The following is a 21,844-nucleotide window of genomic DNA, read 5'->3' on the forward strand; positions in this document are numbered from 1 at the left end:
TTTCTGAAGCTATAGAAACCCAATTGGTGCGCTCTTAATTGCGTTGGAAAGTAAACATCTTGGGCTTTCCAGCAATGTATAATAGTTCATACTTTGCTCGAGCTTTGATGGCCCAAACTGACGTTCAAATGCCCACCAGAGACCCTTTTTCTGGCGTAAAACGCCGGAACTAACACCAGAGCTGGAGTTAAATGCCCAAACTGGCATCCAAGCTGGTGTTTAACTCCATAAAAGGCCTATTCATGTGTAAATCTCAACGCTCAGCCCAAGCACATACCAAGTGGGTCTCGGAAGTGGATTTCTGTACTATCTGCACTTAGTTACTTATTTTCTGTAATCCCTAGTAACTAGTTTAGTATAAATGGCACTTTTTACTATTGTTTTTACATCTGGGGATCATCTTTTGATCTTGGGATCACTTTTGTGCGAATTTTCACATTTGTGAGGCTGGCCATTCGGCCATGCCTAGACCTTTTTCTCTTATGTATTTTCCAACGATGGAGTTTCTACACCTCATAGATTAAGGTGCGGAGCTCTACTATTTTTCATGAATTAATGCAAGTACTATTGTTTCTCTTTCAATTCACGCTTACTTATTTTCCAAGATATACTCTCGTACTTAATTCAGTTAAGTCAGAATGAAGGGGTGATCCGTGACAATCACCCACTATCTTTGTTACTCGCTTAGCCAAGATCCGTGTGCCTGACAACCACAAGCGGTCTACATGATGTTCAACGTAGTCATTAGACGACAGCCGGAGTATAGTCTCTTGGGTCTCTAATCCACGGACCGAGTCCGTGAGGTTAGAACCTTCGTGGTATAGGCTAGAACCAATTGGCAGCATTCCTGAGATCCGAAAAGTCTAAACCTTGTCTGTGGTATTCCGAGTAGGATCTGTGAAAGGATGACTGTGACGAGCTTCAAACTCACGAATGTTGGGCGCAGTGACAGTGTGCAAAAGGATAGAGAGATCCTATTCCAACACAAGTGAGAACCGACAGATGATTAGCCGTGCGGTAGCTATGCTTGGTATTTTTCATCTGAGACGAGAGATCCAACAGTTGATTAGCCGTACAGAAACCGTAGCTGGACCATTTTCACTAAGAGGACAGATGGTAGCCATTGACAACTGTGATCCACCAACATACAGCTTGCCATGGAAGGGAGCACGCATGATTGGACGAAGACAATAGGAAAGCAGAAGTTCAGAAGCAACAAAACATCTCCAAACGCTTATCTGAAATTCCCACCAATGAATTATATGAGTATCTTTATTTTAATTTACGTTCTATTTATCTTCCAATTATCAAAACTCATAATCAATTGAATCCGCCTGACTAAGATTTACAGGATGACCATAGCTTGCTTCAAGCCGACAATCTCCGTGGGATCGACCCTTACTCGCATAAGGTTTTATTACTTGGACGACCCAGTGCACTTGCTGGTTAATTGTACCAGAGTTGTGAAAAGTGTGATCACAATTCCGTGCACCAGACTCCTGAAGTCCTGTGCGGCAGGGACGCAGTTCGCAGGTCACGCGGCAGCTCCTGCGGACGGGATGTTCAGCTGCGACAATAGGGGTTTTGGGTGGTAGCGTGGCTTTCCGTTCAAAATAAAGGGATTAGAAAAAAATTGAAAATAGGGGTTAAAACAAAACTAAACAGGCATTTAGGTTAATTAGAGCAAAAAGAAGTTAATTCTCATTTTTAATTTATATTGGGCCTAACAAACAGCCCATTATAACCATTGTATAGATACCCAGTTAATTCTCTAACGAGACCCATATATATAATACCAGAAATGCTATACACGCATGTAGGTTATTCTTCAATTTTTCATATAGTGGGCACAGTGATCCTTGAGAGAGAAAGCAATTTGCTTTGTCATTTATCTTTTGGCATGAATTTAATTTTCACCTAGTATGAACTATATACTATAATCAAATTTTCAAAAGGTATTTTTGGTGGGTTAACTCGAACAATATATCGTCATTTCTGAAGACTAATATTTTATTTTATTGTTTGAAGTTGAAATCATTCAATTACAAAATATAAGTATGAAAAACTTATATGTATAACAATTTTGGATGTATCTCTAGCTAGTTTGAACCTTAACAAAAATTTAAATATTTAATATATACGCCAGACACATAACCCAGTAACCCTAGTTGGGTTACTTTCAATTTAATATGCAATTTGGATTAAAGGATATAAAAGTTGTATCATAATGCGTTTTTCACCTTTGATTTCATGATTTCCTCGAAATAATTATCACAAGAAAGCATTGATTGTACATTGGCACAAATCCATTTATGATTTATCTGTTTCCTTTTGACCAATTAGATTCAAAGTCCTAAGCCCTCTGATGGATATAATTATTAATTAGCAACGGAAAAAGCTTCCTAATATAAGAGCCACTCGTATTGTTTTGGTGCAACAACAACATAGCTTGTTAGTTACACATGGGTTGCATATAGGGTGTAAGTGGGCCGAGCTATCGACAGGAATTAGGAATTTGTGGTTTGGCTTGTTTTAGATTTGATTTAATTCGACTTGTTTTATTAAATAGGTAAGTTTTAACTTTCTATAAAGTTTATTAGTTAGAAAATGTCAGATCATAAATTTAAAAAAATTTATGAAATTTATTGGATTGATTCGCTAAAATATTTTTTGTAAAAATAAATTATTTTTAGTTAAAACTTTCACCTATTAATATATACTAAAAAAAAACTGAACTAAAATGAATCAATAGTAAAAAATTGTTAAGATTATAATTTTTATTCAAAAAAAAAAGTTGATAAATTATAAATATGATTATAATATATGACCAATGATTGTTATATAAATAAATTATATTTTATAAATTATAAATTATAAATTTTAGAATGTCCATTTAAATTGTTTAAGTTTATTATTTTGAATTTTACTTCACGAAATAAACTTTTCAAAGAAATTCGTGTGCTTGTGAAACTTTAAATAAGCCAGGCTCAAACCTAAAAAAAGCTTACGAAACATAATAAACTTAAATTTAAACTATCTACTTACAATATAAATCAAACACATCAAAACTAAAGCTCGATTCTATTTCTACTCCTAGTTGCATATAACATTATGATTATGATTGGGTGTTATAGTGTCTTGTTGCTCAAGGAAATAATCTTTTTGTTTTGTCCAATGTTTATGTCCACCGAGCAAAAGTCATTTAGGTTGTCATTTAGCACACACCGACTTTGTATCTCATGATACGATAAGATTCCCTTCAATCCATGTAGGGTAGACCTACTTTTCACATATCACTTGCCCAAATCTTATTTCCCCTCTCATTTCACTTATATTTAAGTGAGGTTAGAGTCAATTAGAGAAATAATTATAAATGAAGCTAGAGTCCAATTAGAATACTAATTTTTAGTAGTCAATTTTAAATATTTTTTAATATTTTCGTTTTATTTTTATATTTAGAATTTTTTTTTTTTACTTAACGCCATCTCTCATCATTGACAATTTTTCGACCATTATTACCATAATACTATCTCTCAATATTACACTCGACACTATCATCATATTGTCATCATTTCTTATTGCCCACTATTTTTCGATCTCTGTTACCATTACTACCATCAATCACATGGTCTAAACCTTAAATCATAATTATAAATCCTAAGTTCTAAACCCTCTAAAAGGTAAAGGTTAAAAAAGTAATTTTAATACTAAGAAAAAAAGTTAACCAATGTTAATTAATTTAAAAATTGCTATATTCATATATTAACTAGAGGAGTTATTTGCCAAATATGAATGCCTAAACACATACAATACAAGATATTTTAGAATTTATAATTTAGTGCTTAAGACAATTTGGAGCATCATTAGTCATGAGACGAATTTCTTCAAATTATACTTTTCAGGTAGGTATACTTTAATATGTGATTTTTATTCATATGCGATGTTACTGTAAAATGGATATCAATAAAAACTTTTGATTTAACTACTATTTACTATCTCAAAATTTCTTTTTGTGTGAAAAAAAATTAAATTATATATAAAAAAAAGAATTAAGTTATTTCATTGTTGTGAGTGAATGAAAAGAAAGACAAGATCTGAGAGATGGCGAGCAAGTTATTTTATGCTTAATTTAAGTTTAGTGTTTATCACACTTTGTAATGATTTTATATTATTAAATTCATTTAGGATGAGAAATATAGTTTTTGTTAGTTAAAGTGAGTACTTTAACAATGTATGCTTTCTTTACAACGGTTGCAAGGCATGAGGGGCATGTTGATAATGCCATGATGATAATCAAATTTGACTTTGTAGAAATTTATATTAATGGTCCCTTTTCTTAAAAAAGAATTCCTCGCTAGCCATTCTACTAGCAAAGAGGCCCCTCTTGTTCCTTGTCGCTATATTTTTAACTTGTTGAAGCAAAGTGCATTAGATTGCAAGATCGAAAGATTCCCATTATAAAAACACACATTAAAAAAAAAGAGGGAATCGCTATTTAAATAATTAAATAGCATCAAAGATATGGAAAAATAATTCAAATTATCCTCAATGTTATCTTTTCTATATGAATTTTTCCCATGTTTTTGTTATAGTAGTTATTGGTTGTAAGGTTGATTTTTAGTTGTTTAAATGGTTAGTAAGAGAATAATTTCTTTGTATTGATAAGTCTAAGTAGTTTTAGGTGTCAATCGACCAATAAAATATTAGAAGAAGAATAATAGAAGAGAATGATCAAATGGGTAAATATTTAGAGTTTAATACGTAAAGAAAATTTATAAAATTACATCAAATAGTATATGTTGATTTAGATAACCATTCAAACAGTAAACATGAAAGTTAGTTACTTTTTCAATGTAGTGTGTACAGAAAATACATCAAATTATTTAACATAAGTTGGTTGGTGACTTTTTGAGGGTCCCCTTGACTCTCACTCTCTATAGCATGCCTGTTCATATATGACAGAACAATCAAGCATGGCCAACACGATAATCGTGTTTCTTGATATATGCACTCCTAAGGAACAAACATTTAGTGCAGTCATGGCTTACCATAATCTCCTGAGACAACAATAACCCATGCATTCATCCTCCTCTCCTGTAGGTTCTGAGTGTTCATTTCTTGATACACAAAAGACAACTCTCCTTTTTCTACCTTCCATTAATTATTCCTATTATATACAGTCCAAATTTTGTTTAACCCATTTTCTATTTTGTATACTTTATACCGATGACTGATTTTTATTTACGTTTAGATACATGATTAATACTCGTCAATCAGGGGTGGAGTCATGTATTAGGAAAGGGGGCAATGACTCCCTAATTTTAATTTTTTATCTATATAGTAAATTTCAGTTTAGTCTCCCTTAAAATTTTATTTTAGTCTTATTTTATTGTGTAAATACTTTTGCCCCCCTTTAATATTTCATCTAGCTCCGCCGCTGTCGTCAATAAAAATGTTTAACTCAATCATACTAAAAAAACTGGTTTTGTTAAGAAACTAACTTTTTTTTATCCAATATCAACCAATATATATTAACTAATTATTGACCGAGAGAAAATTAGTTTCCATTTTTCCCAACCGTAAGAGATCGTTGCCTAAAGTTAGTTACTCATTAGAACTCAAATAACTGTTTATTTCATTCTACATATGCAGACTATAGCACAAACTACTGTATATATACAGTAATACAAAATCTACCACATAGAGAACTCATATTTTGGAACTTTGTGTGGTGTTTTGCCCGAGTCAAGTTTGTATAGGGAGAGTTCTTTTACACTAATAAGACCATATCTATGATCTAACAAACCTTAGAGATTTTGTCATGACTAGACTAATAAGTAATAACTTATGTATGATTCTCCAAAAGCACTCAAGAATTTCTCATTCCTTCAGGCGATGTAAATCCTTGAGCATCTTCAGTGAGACGTTTCATAAGGTTCATAACGGCGGGAAGAAACCTCGATGAAATCGATAGTATCCCAGCTAGCTGCAATTTGGCAAAATAAATGCTGGTCACTTTTCCTAGTTGATGTCGCTTTCCCTAGTTGATATCATTGCCACAGTTGGAATATGCTTCGAACAAATTAAACTCAATAATGGCAAACATGAATTTCAACAAGTCAGCTATACTTGTTCTTATTCTTAATAAATTTTCTCTATGTGATGTGCTGCTATGTATGAAAAGATGGCATGACAAGCAATCTTATAAGTTTAGCTAGTGTGTGTATTTGTGCACATAGCATTGTTATAATAAGATTCCAGGAACTCAATAAAGTAGACAGAAAAACAACCATAACAAACAGAAGTTTCACTACTACTCACAGTGCCATTTCGAAACTCTCCCGCTATATTCATGTTCACCCAAATGGCCTTCCCAAGTACAAAGACAACAAACGTAACCAGCAAGTAAAGCGGATTTCTGTTTCAAGTAAAATGTTAGCAACTATTAACAAAAGTAGTTAACTTAAAAGATAGATTTCAGGTTATAGGAAGTAATATTTACTTTAGAAGCAGCATAAATTCATTAAAACCAAGAACAACCATTGCCAGTATAGCCCAAGCAGGGGGTAACCGATTGTTGCTTCGCTTGTACGCCTCCTGAACCCACAACCGAAATCAGGAAGGAAATGAAATAGCATCAATGTTAAAGAAAGGAACATGAACATAAACATAATCATAAAATTACAACAGTCAAAACCTTACTAACTTACCTGAGCCGAAATAGCTTGAGCAACTGTATACTCTGTCTCTTTCTGGAACTGCCTCCACAGAGACTTGCATTGCACTGGAGTGAGAAGTGTATCTTTTGGAGGAACCTACATTTGTCGTAGTTTCGTAAATATAATACTGATGGTTATAACATTATCAGGGAAGAAAGAAATATTATTATGTACTACCTCCTCCCATGTGCTTGAGGCCAGTGGATCAGTAGAAACTCCTCTGCTTGAAGATGCAACAGAAACAGTTCCATCCATGAGAGCTGAACGGAGTATACTGTCAATTTGATCTGGCCTCTCATCCAAGCGTATGGCAGCCATATCCGATAGAAGGTTAAGGGACTGACAGATGGTAATAAAATGCATTTTATATGGGCCAAGTGACGAGTAATTTCCAATATAATTTCAAATTTAAGCACAATGAAACAATTATTGGAGTTTGCACAAATTACCACTGTGCGAGCTTCCTGTGTAATAACTTTAATATCTTCCTTCCCACTCCAAACTCTAGGGATTGAATTATTGTCATGATTGAAGACAGTAGAGAACCTAAAAGATACACCAAGAACCAACAAACCAACAAATTAATCCAAAATATGAATGCATTAATTCATCTAAGAGAAGAAAATTGTGCAAGAGACATGATATATAAATACAAACCCAACAGCACTCACCAAGCATACCAAATGAACAACATGGATGAGCTTTATATAAAACAATCTTTACCTATCTTTCATAAGAATAAGAATCTTCCCAGCTTCATCTCTTGCTTTGTTCTCCACCAGTTTTCTTGCATAGTCCCTTAAGCTTTGTTGCATTCTTTCGGTTGTTTCTTCATCAAGCTCAAAACCAGAAACGGAAGACAGAAATTCAGATACAACAGCTTCAGTCTCACGTTTAAGAAGTTTTCGAATTGAAGGCCAGGTATCCTTTTCCCCAGTTTCAAATATGCACTCCACAGGATTAACCAAGGCCTTGGCCAGTTGTTCCTGCGAACAAGATACTTGTATTTTAGTGTTGATAGAGACATGCATCCAAAGAGCTTAACCAGTTAAATCTCCATTATGGCAGCAATATGACCTCAAAATTATTCATTATTGCTGATAATTTTGCATTGCGCACAGACATAGCATGTGAATCAATATCGCGACGAAGTTTGTCTCGCACTCTGGAAGCATCCCAGCTAGCCTGTCTTACAGCAGCATCTGGGGATAAAAAAGCAATTATTAATATTAAAATCCAATCGTTAGGAGCGTGCATTTTAGTGATAGTATAAAAAAGTAGAAAAATAGAGAGCTAATATAAAGTAGAATCATATAAGAAATATTCATAAACACTAGAGAAAAGAAACAGAAAGCATATTCAGCAGTTAGGACTAATAAGATGGATCCAAAGACGTAGAAAAACTAAAACTCAATCTGTTAGAGCAAATATGAAATTAAAGAATTGCAGAAGTTACCAAGAGATTGTGTTTCAAATTTAAAGGATTGATTTTAAAATTATAAATCAATAAACTAAATATAAAAGTTAAAATTTTAAATACTATTCAAAATTTTTGGTGAATACAGTACTATGCATAAGAATTATGTTACCAGCAGATGCTTTGTCAAATTCAAGCATAGATGATCGAGTCCACATGCGAACAGCTGCAGCAAAACCTTTTCCACTGTTTAGTGATTGTTCCAAGTTAATCTTGAAACTATCTAGAGCTTTAGAACGTAGATGGCCCAACATTGTTGTATAAGCAGGGAACACAAACTGAAAAGACGACAATAAAAACAATATAAATCTTACCATACCACTCATGGAAGCTCAAAAACAGAAGTATATTTCCCACAAGGATAAGTTAAATAAATCCAATATCAGATCACTAACATCAAAGCATTTTGAAATTAACTATTCAAGATTTTAGGAGAGATGGTTTCACTATGACCAATCTGTAAGAGTTCATATTAATTGAAATGTTTAAGCTTGTAATACTGTAAGCAATGCATAAAATATGTTTATTGGAACATATAAATTATGGAATTGTAATCAGCACCGGGCTGCTGCAAAAGTCATCTTATTAGATCAAAACTGAATTAAATAATTAACTCAGAATAGGACTCTATGAACAAGAAGCCTCACATCAAGTGCCTTGGACTGCAAATGCTGCCGTTTTGCATTTCGCACACCTTCATCAAAGAACATTGCCTCTGCATCATATCTGTTGAGAACATGTTATCAGCAATATCTAGAAAGAAATATAAAAGTTTTAGAAGACGTAAAGTAATCCAAAACAATGATATGGAAACTTCTTCACTGACAAAATAGAGGATCTAATGACAAGTTGGACACATTACCAACTTCTAATTCACCAATATATTTTTTCTTGCTTTTACAGCAGATATATTTTTTGACTAAGGTACAACATAAAACAGCAAGTCAAGTAGTTATTCAACATAATTTTATCGACTAAATACTAAATTTCAACAGAACTGAATCTTACTGTGATAGATAGGCATCAATAATTGAGCTCAGCTTTTCCCCAAAACCACGTACTGGACCTTGTTGAACAGCTTTCTCCAATGCCAACCAAACCTAAGCCAATTCATTGCATGATATTAGTTTTCAAGAACTTCTTATGCAACTTACAGTAGAGGGGAAACGGATGAGCACCTTATCAGAGCAGAAGCGGCTAAACTTTTCATCAGCTATCTCTTCACAACGCACGGTGGCAACCATCACCTTTTAAATAAAATGGTAATATTTAAAACCAATGCACAATGACATGACACCCCAAAAATTAGATTCATAAGGAAGTAACCTTGTCTTGAATGCGAGAAAATAAAGAGGTATCCACCTTTAGATCAATAAATGTGCTGTAGTCGTTATCTGTTAAATAATCTAGCAAGGGATACCTCTCAAATTTGCAAAAAGCCCATTTTATAATAGTTTTTCCAAATAGGATCATAAAAAACCTTATGAGCTGGAAGATCAAGATCCTTATTCTCTCGTATGACTTTCCATATATTCTGTGCACTAATAGAAAATCCAGAAGCTGGCACAGCACCACGCCGATCGCCAGCAAGACCTCCAGGTGATATAGAATGAAAGAAACGCTTCCGCAATTGAGCAACCTGTACGACAAAGGAAAGAACTCGTGGAAGAAGTCCAAATAGATTTCGGAATTTCAATATTTGCATTGACAGTTATAGGCCGAACAATGTCAAGAAGAACCCTTGACAATGTTTTGAAAAAAGTATCAATAAGAAACCATTCCAGCACAAGGTAAATGCAGTATGCCTTTACAAGCTACTAGAACCCATGAACTGTCCCATAAAAAAGGTACCTCTGTTATAAATTTATCCTCCTTGTCCTCATAGCTTGACAAAGCAGTAACCTCCACCTTCATTTCAAATGATTTATCATACATATGACAAATTTCAACAGTTAAAGTGACACAAGAGCTGGGGAAAAGAGAGTCTTCTTACATTAAAGAATTCACTAAGAGGAGTATTTTTATGAGCTTGTGGTTTTGGTACTGCATCCCAAATCTGTGGAATTGATATTGATGTCACAAGATAAATTAAAATGCCGCTGAAGAAAAAGAAGAACCATAGGAAAGAAAAATCTCAGAAACTTGGAAGAAATAAAATTATCACCTTTTGGATATCATCTCTTAGAATAGGCTCCAGATGCTCAAATGGGGTCTGCACAGATTGCCAGAAAAATTATCAACATCAAATAAAACAAAGAACTACGGGTACATTCTCATGCATCAAGGACTATATATCTAATAAACCGTTCATGCAAGAGACCACTACTCTACCTTGTGAAAAATTCAACTTTATTTAGAAGAATGGGAAGCAATTAATGATCCTAAGACTAATTGATCATAAAGGCTTGATCCCTTGTCAAGGACAAATAACTGTTAGGTTAAGGCTCGTGAATGGTTTCATATATGTAGCATCGAGAAAGGAAAATAGTATTATATACCTTTGTTTTATCACGAATGACAAAAAGTAATGTCGTCTTGCGCGGGCTGAATAAACGCATCATGGCCTACAGATAAAAGAAAAGACTAAATTGTATAAAACTAAATATCAGCTAGAGGAGACTTCTTCATGGCTGCAAAGTTACCTGAAAAACTGTTTTCAAAAGTGGTATGTTCGCAGCATGTTCCCGGCCTATATCATGACACCACCTGTGAATAAAAAGGAGTCTTCAACATTGAACAATAATTCAAAATGAATTCAAGTTTGTCTAGCCTCCAAATTTCCCATATTATTCCATGAAGTAAAGTTTTTTTTTTTTCACATACTCTTGAATCCAACTACTACTACTTTTAAGTTTTAACTCAAAAGGAAATGAGGAAAACAGGATTTGCAAAGATTGCTGTATGTACATTTCATGATCAAACTTACATGTTTATCAAAACGACGTCAGATATTGCCAAAGCAAAAAGAGCACTCTGTTTCTCAAAAGCGGTATCATCCTGTATGTTAGGTTTAAAACCACAGAAACAGGAGTGATGGAGTTGTGGCATGCATGATGAGCTCCAATACAAACATGTAAAAACAATTATTCAAAATCTCAATGATATACTGTGGTGATTAATAGGAAGATTCTGTTAAGATAGAATAGATTACCTCACCCCTCTCTCTTCCATCAGTACCCTCTAAATCCATAGCAATTGTGAATGGTTCAATCCCAACACATTTGGCTATCCAAATCCCCTTGGTCGTTTGAAATCTACAACAATACACGCGATATTCAAATTCAATTAAGAAACGTTATTTGTACTCATGTCTCTATTCAATAGCTTTGAGAGATAAACAACTAACCTTCCCTTAAATGCATCCATCTCTCTGAAATTTGTGTGGAAAAGATGATTGAGTAAGGTGCTCTTTCCTGCTCATGAGTCGAACAACGAATTAATGAATGAATGATGAAAGTTGAGAAAATGTGTGAATGAAAGAAGAGAAAGTAGATTACCGCTACTTTGAGGACCCATGACAGAAACGACAGCATAAGAAAGGGCACAGTGAGAGAAGTTAGTGCTGGTGATGAAGCTATGGAGGCCATCAACGTTGAAGTTACCTTTCTCATCGATGAGTTGAGTGCACCAACAATCATCTTCTTCCTTCATAGTGCGCTATACCAAACAGTAATCAAAATCAAATTCCAACTTGAGAAGAAGAAGAAGAAGAAGAAGAAGGAATGGAAGCAAATAAAAATTCTTCATTCTTTCCTTCCCCCTCTCTGTCTTAAGCTTGACGTGCTTTCTTTTTCTCTTTAACTGCCACGTCTACATCTTCAAGCTTTCGCTATTGAGTATTGACTACTCTCTTTTTTCTTTTTTGTTTTTACTTCCATTTTAGGAAACATTCAATTCTATCCTATGTCCTATAGATAAAAAATTTTAAAGTAATTAAAATCAAAATTTAAAATGAGAAAATAGAAATAAAATTAAAATTAACATCAAATAATAATTAAATTGATTAATTATTAACAATTTTTAAAATTCAAAACAAATAAGAATTGCAGTTATGTATACGGTAAAAACGATTTCATGTGAATTTCTTCTTCTTCAATCTTTTCCCTTCTCACCGGTAAAAGTTCTGACAGCAACATTAGTCGCTGCTGCCAGAGTATCGAACCGTGCCGCTATGCGACCCACCAACGTACGAGCAACACCGTCGCACATTTTGCATTACTCACTAGAAGTATCTCAACGCGCCGGCCGTGCAGTCCCCTCCTGCAACTGGTGTGTTTCACCGTCACTCCATTTTCATCTGCCATAAACAAGGAATAGAAAAGGCTGGCAGTATCATAAGTGAATCACTTCTCATAACCATATTAATGGAGACCAATAATAATTAGGATTAGTAATAAAACATTTCACTTTCTTTGTACAACAGTTTTTACAGAACAAAATTCGAAAAATCTATTTGAGTAGCTATATTATTTATAAATTCTATAACTTTAAATCTTCTCTGGATTCCAGAAAAACTTAATCTTTTTCATAATTTTTAATAATTAAAATAATCATCTGACTACTTAATAAAATGAACATCTAATATTTATTAATTATATATGTTTAAACTAATCATGTTCGTAAGAATTACAATAACTATTTGTCAATTTATTGAACTGAAGATCTATTAATGAACACATGAGAGAAAAGTATGGGTGAAGAAGGCATGGATGCGACAGTGAAACTGCAGGGTGTCACATTGTTAAAATTTGAAATTTAAAATTAAGAGATTTAAAATTTAAAATTTGATAGTTATTTTATCATATATTTTGGGAGATTTGGTAGTAAATAGAAAATGATTAAAATTTAAAAGTGAGAATAACAGTTTTTTGTTATTAGAGTTTAGGAAAGATATATATATTTTTTAATCTATGGTAGGTCAATAAATTAATCCATTATACATATTATTCAAATTTTTCATTGTCTCTCTAGGAGAGTTTATAAACCGAAACGACATGAATCCGAAAATACATAGAAAAAATAAAAAATGGTTAACACTTAAACTGTGGTGGATGCTGTGTGCATTATATATTGAGTTAATACGGAAATATGTAACTAAATTAAAGTCAAAAAATATATTATACAAAATATAAACAAAGTATATAAGCTAAATTCAAATATTTCATATTAATATAATTAATTAATATTAATATAAATTAAAGCAACTTTTATGCAATTACTAGACTTTTTATTAAATACAGTATATTACTTAAAAGGAAAATGCGCCAAAAGTCTTTTTAAAATTTACCCTCTCGGTAAATTTATTAAACTATCTAATTATCCACAATTATAATTGAGTTTTTCGTTTTTTTGTGAGTATAGAATCCAATTGTTAATCAAATATAATTCGTGTGAGACTAGGTCAGAAAGTATTAATACGCTTGCCATGTATTTTAATTGTATATTGCGGTGATTGCATTTCTATCTTTCTGTACCGCTTCCCAGCAGTGTCTCTACTTAATTTGAGTAGAAACAAATTTAAACATGAAAATAAGAAGAAATTCCATATAATAATAATATGTATACTGTATACTCTGCTTTTTCATTGATAAAATTATGCAAATATACTTGGGAAGAAATATAATCATGCTACAATTAAGCATATGATGCATATCTCCTTTCTACGGCCCATATCAATTTGTATGACCAGGCTCCGTTTATCCCAATGGGCTTCATACAAACGCCACGGGCCCATACAATGAACCGGGTTTTTGTACTAGAAGATGATGGGTATACCCAGTAAATAAAAAAAATGTATTATAGTAGTGATAAACTTTAAACTTAATTATATGCCACTCTAATCCTTTGAGTTTATGACTATGAGGACAATTAAATCGATAATAATAAGAATCTTAATAAGAATTTTCTGTTTTCCTCCGTAAAGTTCTTAGTGCATTCTTCCTGGCACATTTTACTTTAATTTATAAACAATTCTCTGGTTGAACTGAACCCAACGTGGTTCCAGCGGCATGGACGCAAGAAGCTTGAGCAACTTGGTTCTTGTAGGTGAGCTTCACATCTTCCAACTTTATGCCACTGCATGGGTTCTTTGGACTACAATCAAAATTCACAGCTACCTCTGTCGCTGATGTTCCATGAATATTTTTGTATGTGACATCACTGATCTTCACTCCAGAGGCCTATAAAAGAAAAACAAAATCAGACTTTTATCATAGCGTAGGCCCAAAAAAGAGTCTGGATTCTGGAACTAACCTGACCGGGGCAGCCCTCGTTGTCCGGGCAGTAATTCTGGTCAATGAGAATGGGATTTTGAGCGTTGACCATGATTGCGTCTTGGAAAATGACGTCTCTCACAAATCCTGTGCTGGGTCTACCCCAACTCTTTATTCGTACTCCGTTTTGAGTCCCGGTGAATGTAACCGTTTTAACCGTCACATTTTGTACACCAGCCTCCTTCAGTTCCTTTCCCAAGCTCCCAATGCTGTAATTAAATTCAATTCCATCAACATTAATTCATGGAATCATATATACATTATTATTCGTAGTTTCTTACTATTACTATTGTTCTAGCTATTATTACCTAATTCCATGGCCAGGACCACATGCTATGTTTTCAATCCACAAGTTTGTGGTGCCAGGGCCGATGGAGATGCAGTCGTCGCCGGTGCGGATCTTGGAGCTGAGGATAGTGACGTGGGAGGAGCCTTGGACGTGGATGCCGTCGGTGTTAGGGCTGTTTCCTGCGGCGGTGACAGAGACGCCTTGTACCATAACGTTCTGGCATTCATTGATGACTATGTTGAACAATTGGCTGTTCAATGAGCTCAATCCACTAATGAAAATGTTGTTGGAGTTGCTGAACAGCAGTGTCTGTATGTAACACACCAAATCAAATTTCCAAACAAATATAATGGAACAGCATTGAAATTGCAACAACAAATTCAATATATACACCAAATGAAAATCTTATTTAACATTATTCCTACCAACTCTTCCACTTAGTAATAATTAATATTTAGTTCACCACTTCAACTTCTAGCAACTACAATGAGCAGTTGCAGAAAAAGAAAACCGTTCCACTTCAGAACCAAATTCTTTTTTTTTTTCTTCATGAAATTACTTAATTAATCAACGTACCGTGGCTCCGGATGGGCAGCTACCCTTGCCGGAGTTCTTGCAATTCCAGAGGGCAGTGCCTTGGCCATCAAGCAAGCCACCGCGAATGGAGACGCCGTCAACGTGCTCGAACACTATCCAGTTGCCCTTTTTTCCTAAAATATTGTAATCAGAGGGAGCTACCAAGGTGCCCTGGATCTCAAATGAGATTGCCTTGTTGGCACATTGGCCGCTGAAGGTGATGCTGCCAACCAAGAATCTGCCTGGTGGCACCATTATGGAAGCAGGCTGGGCCGAGGCGCATGCGTGAACCCAAGCACCGGTAAAAGCCTTGGCAGAGTCCGTGCGGCCGTCCGCCTTGGCTCCAAAGTTGAGCACATTGAATGTGGCTGCGGCAGCATTTCGCATACAATAAAATAAGATCACAGTAACAAGAAGAGGAATAATAATAATGGGAGTAGATTTTGATGCTGGGTTCATTTTGTTGGAAAAGGAGTTTGTTGTTTGAGAGGGAGATTTGAAAGAAGATGTAAGATAGTGGGGAAATGGAACGGTTTGCGATAGTATTTATAGCTAAGTATTTGGGTTCATTCTACTGTGCGCCTATGCAGACTGTGGGTTAGTTCTCTTTCATTTTCTCATATGCTTTGTGCTTTTTGTTTTGCAGAGTTATCCTTTAAATTTATCCTTTAAACAGTAATTTAAAATACAAATTTTGAAAAACAGTTGGAGTAAAATTAAAATTTATAAATTCAATTTAAATTTTTTTAAATTTTAACACATCTCAAATATTCCTTAAATATTTCAAAATACAGATTTTACTCCAATTAAATCTTTTTTTATTAATTGGTTTAGGGTTTTTTTTTTCTAAAAATATTTTTAATGTTTCAAAATAAAATAACTAATAAAAATTTAATAGTATAAAAGGTTTAAAAATGAGAACAAATTAAAGAATATAAAAGTTAAACTAAATATCAACAAATATGTTTTTTTAATTAAAAAATTATTATAATTAAATGATTAAATTTAAAAAAAATAAAAGATAATATTTTAAAGGATGAATAGTATTTTTCTTTGTTTTGGTATATACTCAATATATGATAGTGTAAAAATAACTTAACTTGACATAAAATAAATAATAGTACTAATAAAGCAAAGGAGAATAAATCTTTAATAATTATCTCATCATTGTATTATTTTAGAATGGAGTACATTCAGATATCAAATATATTAGCATGCTGCATTCTAATGTCATTATATATATATATATATATATATATATATATATATATATATATATATATATATAATTATTTAAAAAATATTATATAATTAATTATATATAAATTAATATTTAATAATTATTTATATTAAAATTTATCAATAATTATAGTATTTTATTTTATATTTTTTAGTAATTATTTTTTTTGTTATATTCTAAAGAGTCAATTATTAATAATCAATAATTTAATAATTCAAATTTTACAATAAACTACATTTTGACATCAAGTATGTTGATGTACCATTTTCTCATATCAGTTTAGATAGTTTTTTTTTTCAATTTTTCTTTAAAAAAGTATGATGTAATCAATCATATACAAATCAATATTTAATGATTAATTATATTAAAATTTGTTAATAATTTTAGTATTTTATTTAATATCTTTTAATAATTATTATGATTATTTTTTATATTTTCGTAAATTAATAATTCTAATATTTTATTTTATATTCTTTTAAAAATTATCAGGATTGTTTCTTATACTTTTGTAAATGTTATATATAATATTTTGTTTTACCATTTGAAAACATAAGTTTTAGAGTCAAATACGCTGACGTGGTTTTTTTTAATGTCAGTCTATATATTGATGCTAATTTTAAAAAAATATTATGTATTAAATAATTAAATTTGATAATATTTAATGATTAATTATAATGAGATTTGTCAATAATCAATATTATATTTAGGGGTGTCAAAAATTTTCAGGAGGCGAAAATTCTGCGGAGATCGTCCTAAATGGGGTTTTGATGGTGAGAAAATTTTTTCGTAGGAATGAGAATGGGGAGCAAAATTCTCCTAAGACAGGTGTGGGGACCCGAGCGGAGATCCCCACCCCATTCTCGATAATTTTTTGAATATTTTAAATTTCTTAAATAACATTACTTTATTTCTAACATAGGGGTTTTTCAATAATTTTAACAATTAAAAAATTCTAACCCTATTATTTAGTCTTTCCTACTCATTTTGTGTGAATATTATATACAATATTTTATTTTATCATTCATAAACATAAATTTAAGAGTCAAGTATGCTAGTGGCTTGTTTTAATGCACGTCTGTATATTAAAATATGCTAATTTTGAAAAATATTATATATTAAATAATTAAATTTGATAATATTTAATGATTAATTATGGTGAGACTTATCGATCATCAATATTATATCATCACTATTATTATATTATTTTAGAACGGGTTATATTTTAGAGCCAAATATATTGATTAGGAGTGACAAACGGATTTGACTCGCGTAACTAATTAAAAAAGACAGATCGGACTCAAAATTTTAGACTGCCAAAAAAGTTCGTCTAACCTGTACTATTTAAACCGCGAACTTTGGCGAGTGGGGCGAACTTTTCCGTCAGTGTTAGTTTTGTTTGGCAAGGGGTTTTTAGTTTTGGATTATGTTTATGTTACTTTGGAGACAATATTTATAATTATGTTTTGGATTATATTTATTTTGTTTTGGAGACAATATTTATAATTATATTTTGGATGAAAACTTGGTTTATAATTATGTTCATTAGATATTTATAATTATAAAGATTTTAATATTTGTGAATATAAAAAATATATTTTTTATATCTTTAAAAATTATAAATTTATTAATATGGTTGTGAAATTAAATTATATATATTATTTAGTAGGTAAAAGTAAATAAAAGGCCCACCAGCTCACAATTAGACGGAATGAGTGGAATTCTAAGACCGCCTCATTAGGGGGGACAGGACAGACTTTCCCGCTTGCCACCTCTAATACTGACGTACTACAGTATGGTGTTAATTTGCATATACTTTCTTTCTCTACATTTTTTTAAAGAGATATTATGTAATCAATCATATACAAATTAACATTTAATAATTATTTATATTAAATTTGTCAATAATTCTAATATTTTTTTCTACCTTTTTAATCTCTATTATTATGATTCTTTCTTATATTTCAATAATAAATAATAATCAATAATCATCATTAGATTATTTTATAACGAATTATACTCTAACATCAAACATACTGACACATTCTGGTATTAATTTGAATACCTCTTTTTTCTCAATTAATTTTCTTAAAAAATATTATATAATTAATTATACCCTGACTATTTTCTCTACTTAAATTACTACTACTACTTATTATTATTATTATTATTATTATTATTATTATTATTATTATTATTATTAATGACTCAATTTATGAATGTCCTGTTCAGCTTGCATCAAACGAGAGAAATTCAATATCCAAGTTTTCGTTACTACTGGCATTAACGTGACACATGACATGCATGTCAGAGTTTCAAACAATGCAAAAGTGTAAGTATGCTTAAATTTAAAGTCTTGAGTTCAAAGTTTATCCACCAATGAATTAAGCCACCATCTCCTGTTCAATTATTATTATATTTTTTAGCTAATGAGGGTTATTATACGACCCAATTTTTCAAAATTTTTAGTATTCTATGTGGTGCACTTCTATGTTTACTGTATATAAATTACGTACATCTCAAGTTCTCAACATTCTCCTATATTATTGTAGCTGCCTTTATGCACAATAACTTATGTCAACAGATTTGAAATTTTGGACAATATCATTGAATTATGTAATGACGATCAATTGAAGCATGCATAAAGCCTAGATAGCTGGGATTCATTCACTTCATCTATTATTGAAGAAAATAACTTTCAATAACAATGCAAGATTTATTAGTTTAGAGTTGTATATTTTTAAATTAAAGACACCAAAGTAGAAAGGACACTTAATTAGTTTGTAGTTTTCCTTTTGTATTTTTATTTGAGAAACGAAAAAGTAAAAAGAGAAATTAAAATAGAAAATAAGATTATTGGTTTTACTTTAGATCGTTCACAAAAACGATAATGTCCAAAAAAAGTTTCAGCTCACCCCTTCGACATTGCCATTAGGTTAATCTAAAACCCAATAAATACAAATTAAAACTCAAAATTTCAGCAAGCATAAACAAAACAACATCATTCTGTTATGTATAAACAAGAATATCAAAATTTAATTCATACAAAAAAAAAAAACTAAAAGTATTTTGACGATACATTTTGATATTAACCATGGAAGATTATTTTGTACTTTTGAACGAGGAATTGAATGGCAAAACCCAAGCGGAATTCAAGCACCAGTTATAATATTTGAGAAGAAAATAATGGGCCATATCTCACTTATGATTACTATGCATCTGTCATGACTCATGATATTGATATGATTTTTATTGTAAATGAAAGTATATGGATAATTCATGTATAATTGTAATACAATAGCTAGTAATCTTCACCGATATGCATGATCACAATTATAAGTACAAAACTTGCCCCATATATCATTGTCAAAAAAACTTTCTTTTTGTAACAGCATATCGATTACCAATAATTTTTTTGGTTTTTTTGTTTTTTCTTTTTGTTTTCCACAGCATTTTCTATTTCTTTAGGTCAAAGACTAATACGTCACAGTATTAAACTCCATTTAAGAATTTGCTGTTGGTCAATAAGTTACAGCATATACAAAAAAGAATTCGAATCATTAACACTTACTTAAACAATGATGATAATAACTATATAATATTTGGTATATAAATAATATTTTTTTAAAACTTATTTATTATTAATTAAATTACACGAACAGTACGTAATTAAATGTATATATAACAAAATTATCTTTAACATACATAAAAATTACATTTCTATTATTATTTCTTAGAAACCAGCTATGAATAATTTTTTTCATAATTTTATTGATACTTTGATTTATGGTTCTCAAGTTATTATTTTTGCATAGAAAAGCAACATTATATTGTAAATTTGGAGTAGAAAAGAGAGAACATGGCCGCGTTAACATGACATGGCGAATGAGAAATCAATCATTAACACCCCGTTTGTTTGATGTCCATGTCTTGCCAAGACATAGACACGGTGGGACGTGTCTATTGTTTGGTTTGTGAGACACAAAAATAAGGACACGCTTACACACAAACATACACAACATACATGTATTTCATGTCTCAGGAAAATGGCGAGACACGGATTTTGGGTGAAGGACACGGATCTGCATTCTTTTTTTTAGACTATTTTATCCTTATTCATTTTCTAAAATTCCAAGTATCTCCCTTTTTAATTACAAACCCTAACAAGTGTTTCTTCTTCTGCAATTGCTCAATCCACCATCGAAGCTGTACCACCGTCGCACATCATCTCCGTTTCCCACCGACTCTCCTCTCTGCTTATTGCGGGCTGTGCTCCGGTAGTGGTGAGCTTGTTTTGCTGCTCTACCCCCTTTGCCTCTTCATCCCGCAGCCGTATTAGCCTCCTCCTAGCTGTGCTTTGCATTGTTGCCTCTGGTATTTTTCTCTATTATTATTGTTTGGATGGAAAAAATTATATAGTAGGATAATGCACGAGATTTATAGTCTTGATGACTCATATGTATTACCTACCTTGTCTTTTACTAAAGAAATCATTATCATCATTAGGTGGAGGGAGCCACACCTACCGTTTGTTGTGCTGCTGTTGGTGCTAATTGAATAATAGTAAATAATGGAATGTTAAGGGAATTTTTTGTTTGCCAAGTTAATATTAGTTATAATTATTATATATAATAGAAACGGGCCAGATAAAATGACAGAGATGGTTGATTATTGATAATATGTGTTATTGTTGATTGAGTGCTATTCTAGTGTATGGGTATGTGAACTATCGAATTGTAAGGCAATGGAATTCCTGGGTGTACCCTGGCCACGGCCTGAACAAAGAAAAGAGTGGACCCAATTGTTTAAGAAAATTGCTTAGGTCATAAAAAAAAGAGTTGTAGAAGGAGATTTTGCTGTTGTGATAAATGAAATTCTGCTATCAATTTGCTCTTGTTATTGTACCTGATTGTTGATAAAACTAGTGATAAAAATATTGTTGAAATTGCTGATTAATATGTTAATGAAATTGCTTATCAAATTATTAATAGGTCAGCTTTTTAATTATTGTCTTTGAGGAATGCTAGAGGGCAATTTATTTGTATTGTGTTTATAAAATTGCTTATTAAACTGCTTACTAAATTGTTGATCAAATTGTTTGTATTATGTGTTTGTAGAAATTAAATAAGTTGGATGATAATTGTTTGTAGAAATTGATATGTTAATTTACAAATTTGGATCTTGTTTCATTGTGATAGCAGTCAGAATCAATTTTGTTTTAGAAAGTTATCAATCACCTATCTTAAAGTATTATTTTTTAGAAATTTCATATTA

At 31.9% G+C, this 21,844-nt stretch overlaps 2 protein-coding genes across 8 annotated transcripts; both read right to left on the reverse strand.

The window, feature by feature from the left end:
* Positions 1-5,611: 5,611 nt before the first annotated feature.
* On the reverse strand, positions 5,612-12,077 carry LOC112796651 (protein ROOT HAIR DEFECTIVE 3 homolog 2). 7 transcript variants are annotated; one of them, XM_025839210.3, is made up of 22 exons: positions 11,694-12,077; positions 11,543-11,609; positions 11,348-11,450; positions 11,123-11,193; positions 10,839-10,902; positions 10,695-10,760; positions 10,361-10,408; positions 10,190-10,252; positions 10,048-10,104; positions 9,677-9,835; positions 9,375-9,443; positions 9,205-9,296; positions 8,844-8,922; positions 8,309-8,474; positions 7,797-7,921; positions 7,443-7,705; positions 7,169-7,265; positions 6,897-7,058; positions 6,711-6,815; positions 6,503-6,597; positions 6,322-6,418; positions 5,612-5,986 (listed from the first exon to the last, which is right to left on the reverse strand). In XM_025839210.3, the coding sequence occupies exons 1-22, from the start codon at positions 11,845-11,847 to the stop codon at positions 5,870-5,872; spliced, it is 2,319 nt and encodes a 772-aa protein (XP_025694995.1). In that variant the 5' UTR covers positions 11,848-12,077; the 3' UTR covers positions 5,612-5,869. The 7 variants fall into 7 exon arrangements, with proteins under 7 accessions (XP_025694995.1, XP_025694994.1, XP_072091600.1 ...); XM_025839209.3 differs by having other exon boundaries at positions 5,612-6,040; positions 11,694-12,008; XM_072235499.1 differs by having other exon boundaries at positions 11,123-11,254; positions 11,694-12,004.
* Positions 12,078-13,895: 1,818 nt separating this feature from the next.
* On the reverse strand, positions 13,896-15,775 carry LOC112794273 (polygalacturonase-like). Its single transcript, XM_025836365.3, has 4 exons — positions 15,334-15,775; positions 14,777-15,066; positions 14,449-14,677; positions 13,896-14,375 (listed from the first exon to the last, which is right to left on the reverse strand). Exons 1-4 carry the CDS (start codon positions 15,718-15,720, stop codon positions 14,157-14,159), a joined length of 1,125 nt encoding a protein of 374 aa, XP_025692150.2. The 5' UTR covers positions 15,721-15,775; the 3' UTR covers positions 13,896-14,156.
* Positions 15,776-21,844: the final 6,069 nt, after the last annotated feature.

The sequence above is a fragment of the Arachis hypogaea genome, chromosome 4 (genome assembly GCF_003086295.3).
Source record: "Arachis hypogaea cultivar Tifrunner chromosome 4, arahy.Tifrunner.gnm2.J5K5, whole genome shotgun sequence".
Taxonomy (NCBI): domain Eukaryota; kingdom Viridiplantae; phylum Streptophyta; class Magnoliopsida; order Fabales; family Fabaceae; genus Arachis; species Arachis hypogaea.

Coding starts and splice junctions, on each gene's coding strand:
- LOC112796651 (XM_025839209.3), bottom strand. CDS start 11,847: ATGAAGGAAGAAGATGATTGTTGGTGCACTCAACTCATCGATGAGAAA. Junction 7,266..7,442: donor CTTATTCTTATGAAAGATAG/GTAAAGATTGTT, acceptor TGTATCTTTTAG/GTTCTCTACTGTCTTCAATC. Junction 6,598..6,710: donor CTCAAGCTATTTCGGCTCAG/GTAAGTTAGTAA, acceptor TTGTGGGTTCAG/GAGGCGTACAAGCGAAGCAA.
- LOC112794273 (XM_025836365.3), bottom strand. CDS start 15,720: ATGCGAAATGCTGCCGCAGCCACATTCAATGTGCTCAACTTTGGAGCC. Junction 15,067..15,333: donor GCTGCCCATCCGGAGCCACG/GTACGTTGATTA, acceptor TGTTACATACAG/ACACTGCTGTTCAGCAACTC. Junction 14,678..14,776: donor GGTCCTGGCCATGGAATTAG/GTAATAATAGCT, acceptor ATTTAATTACAG/CATTGGGAGCTTGGGAAAGG.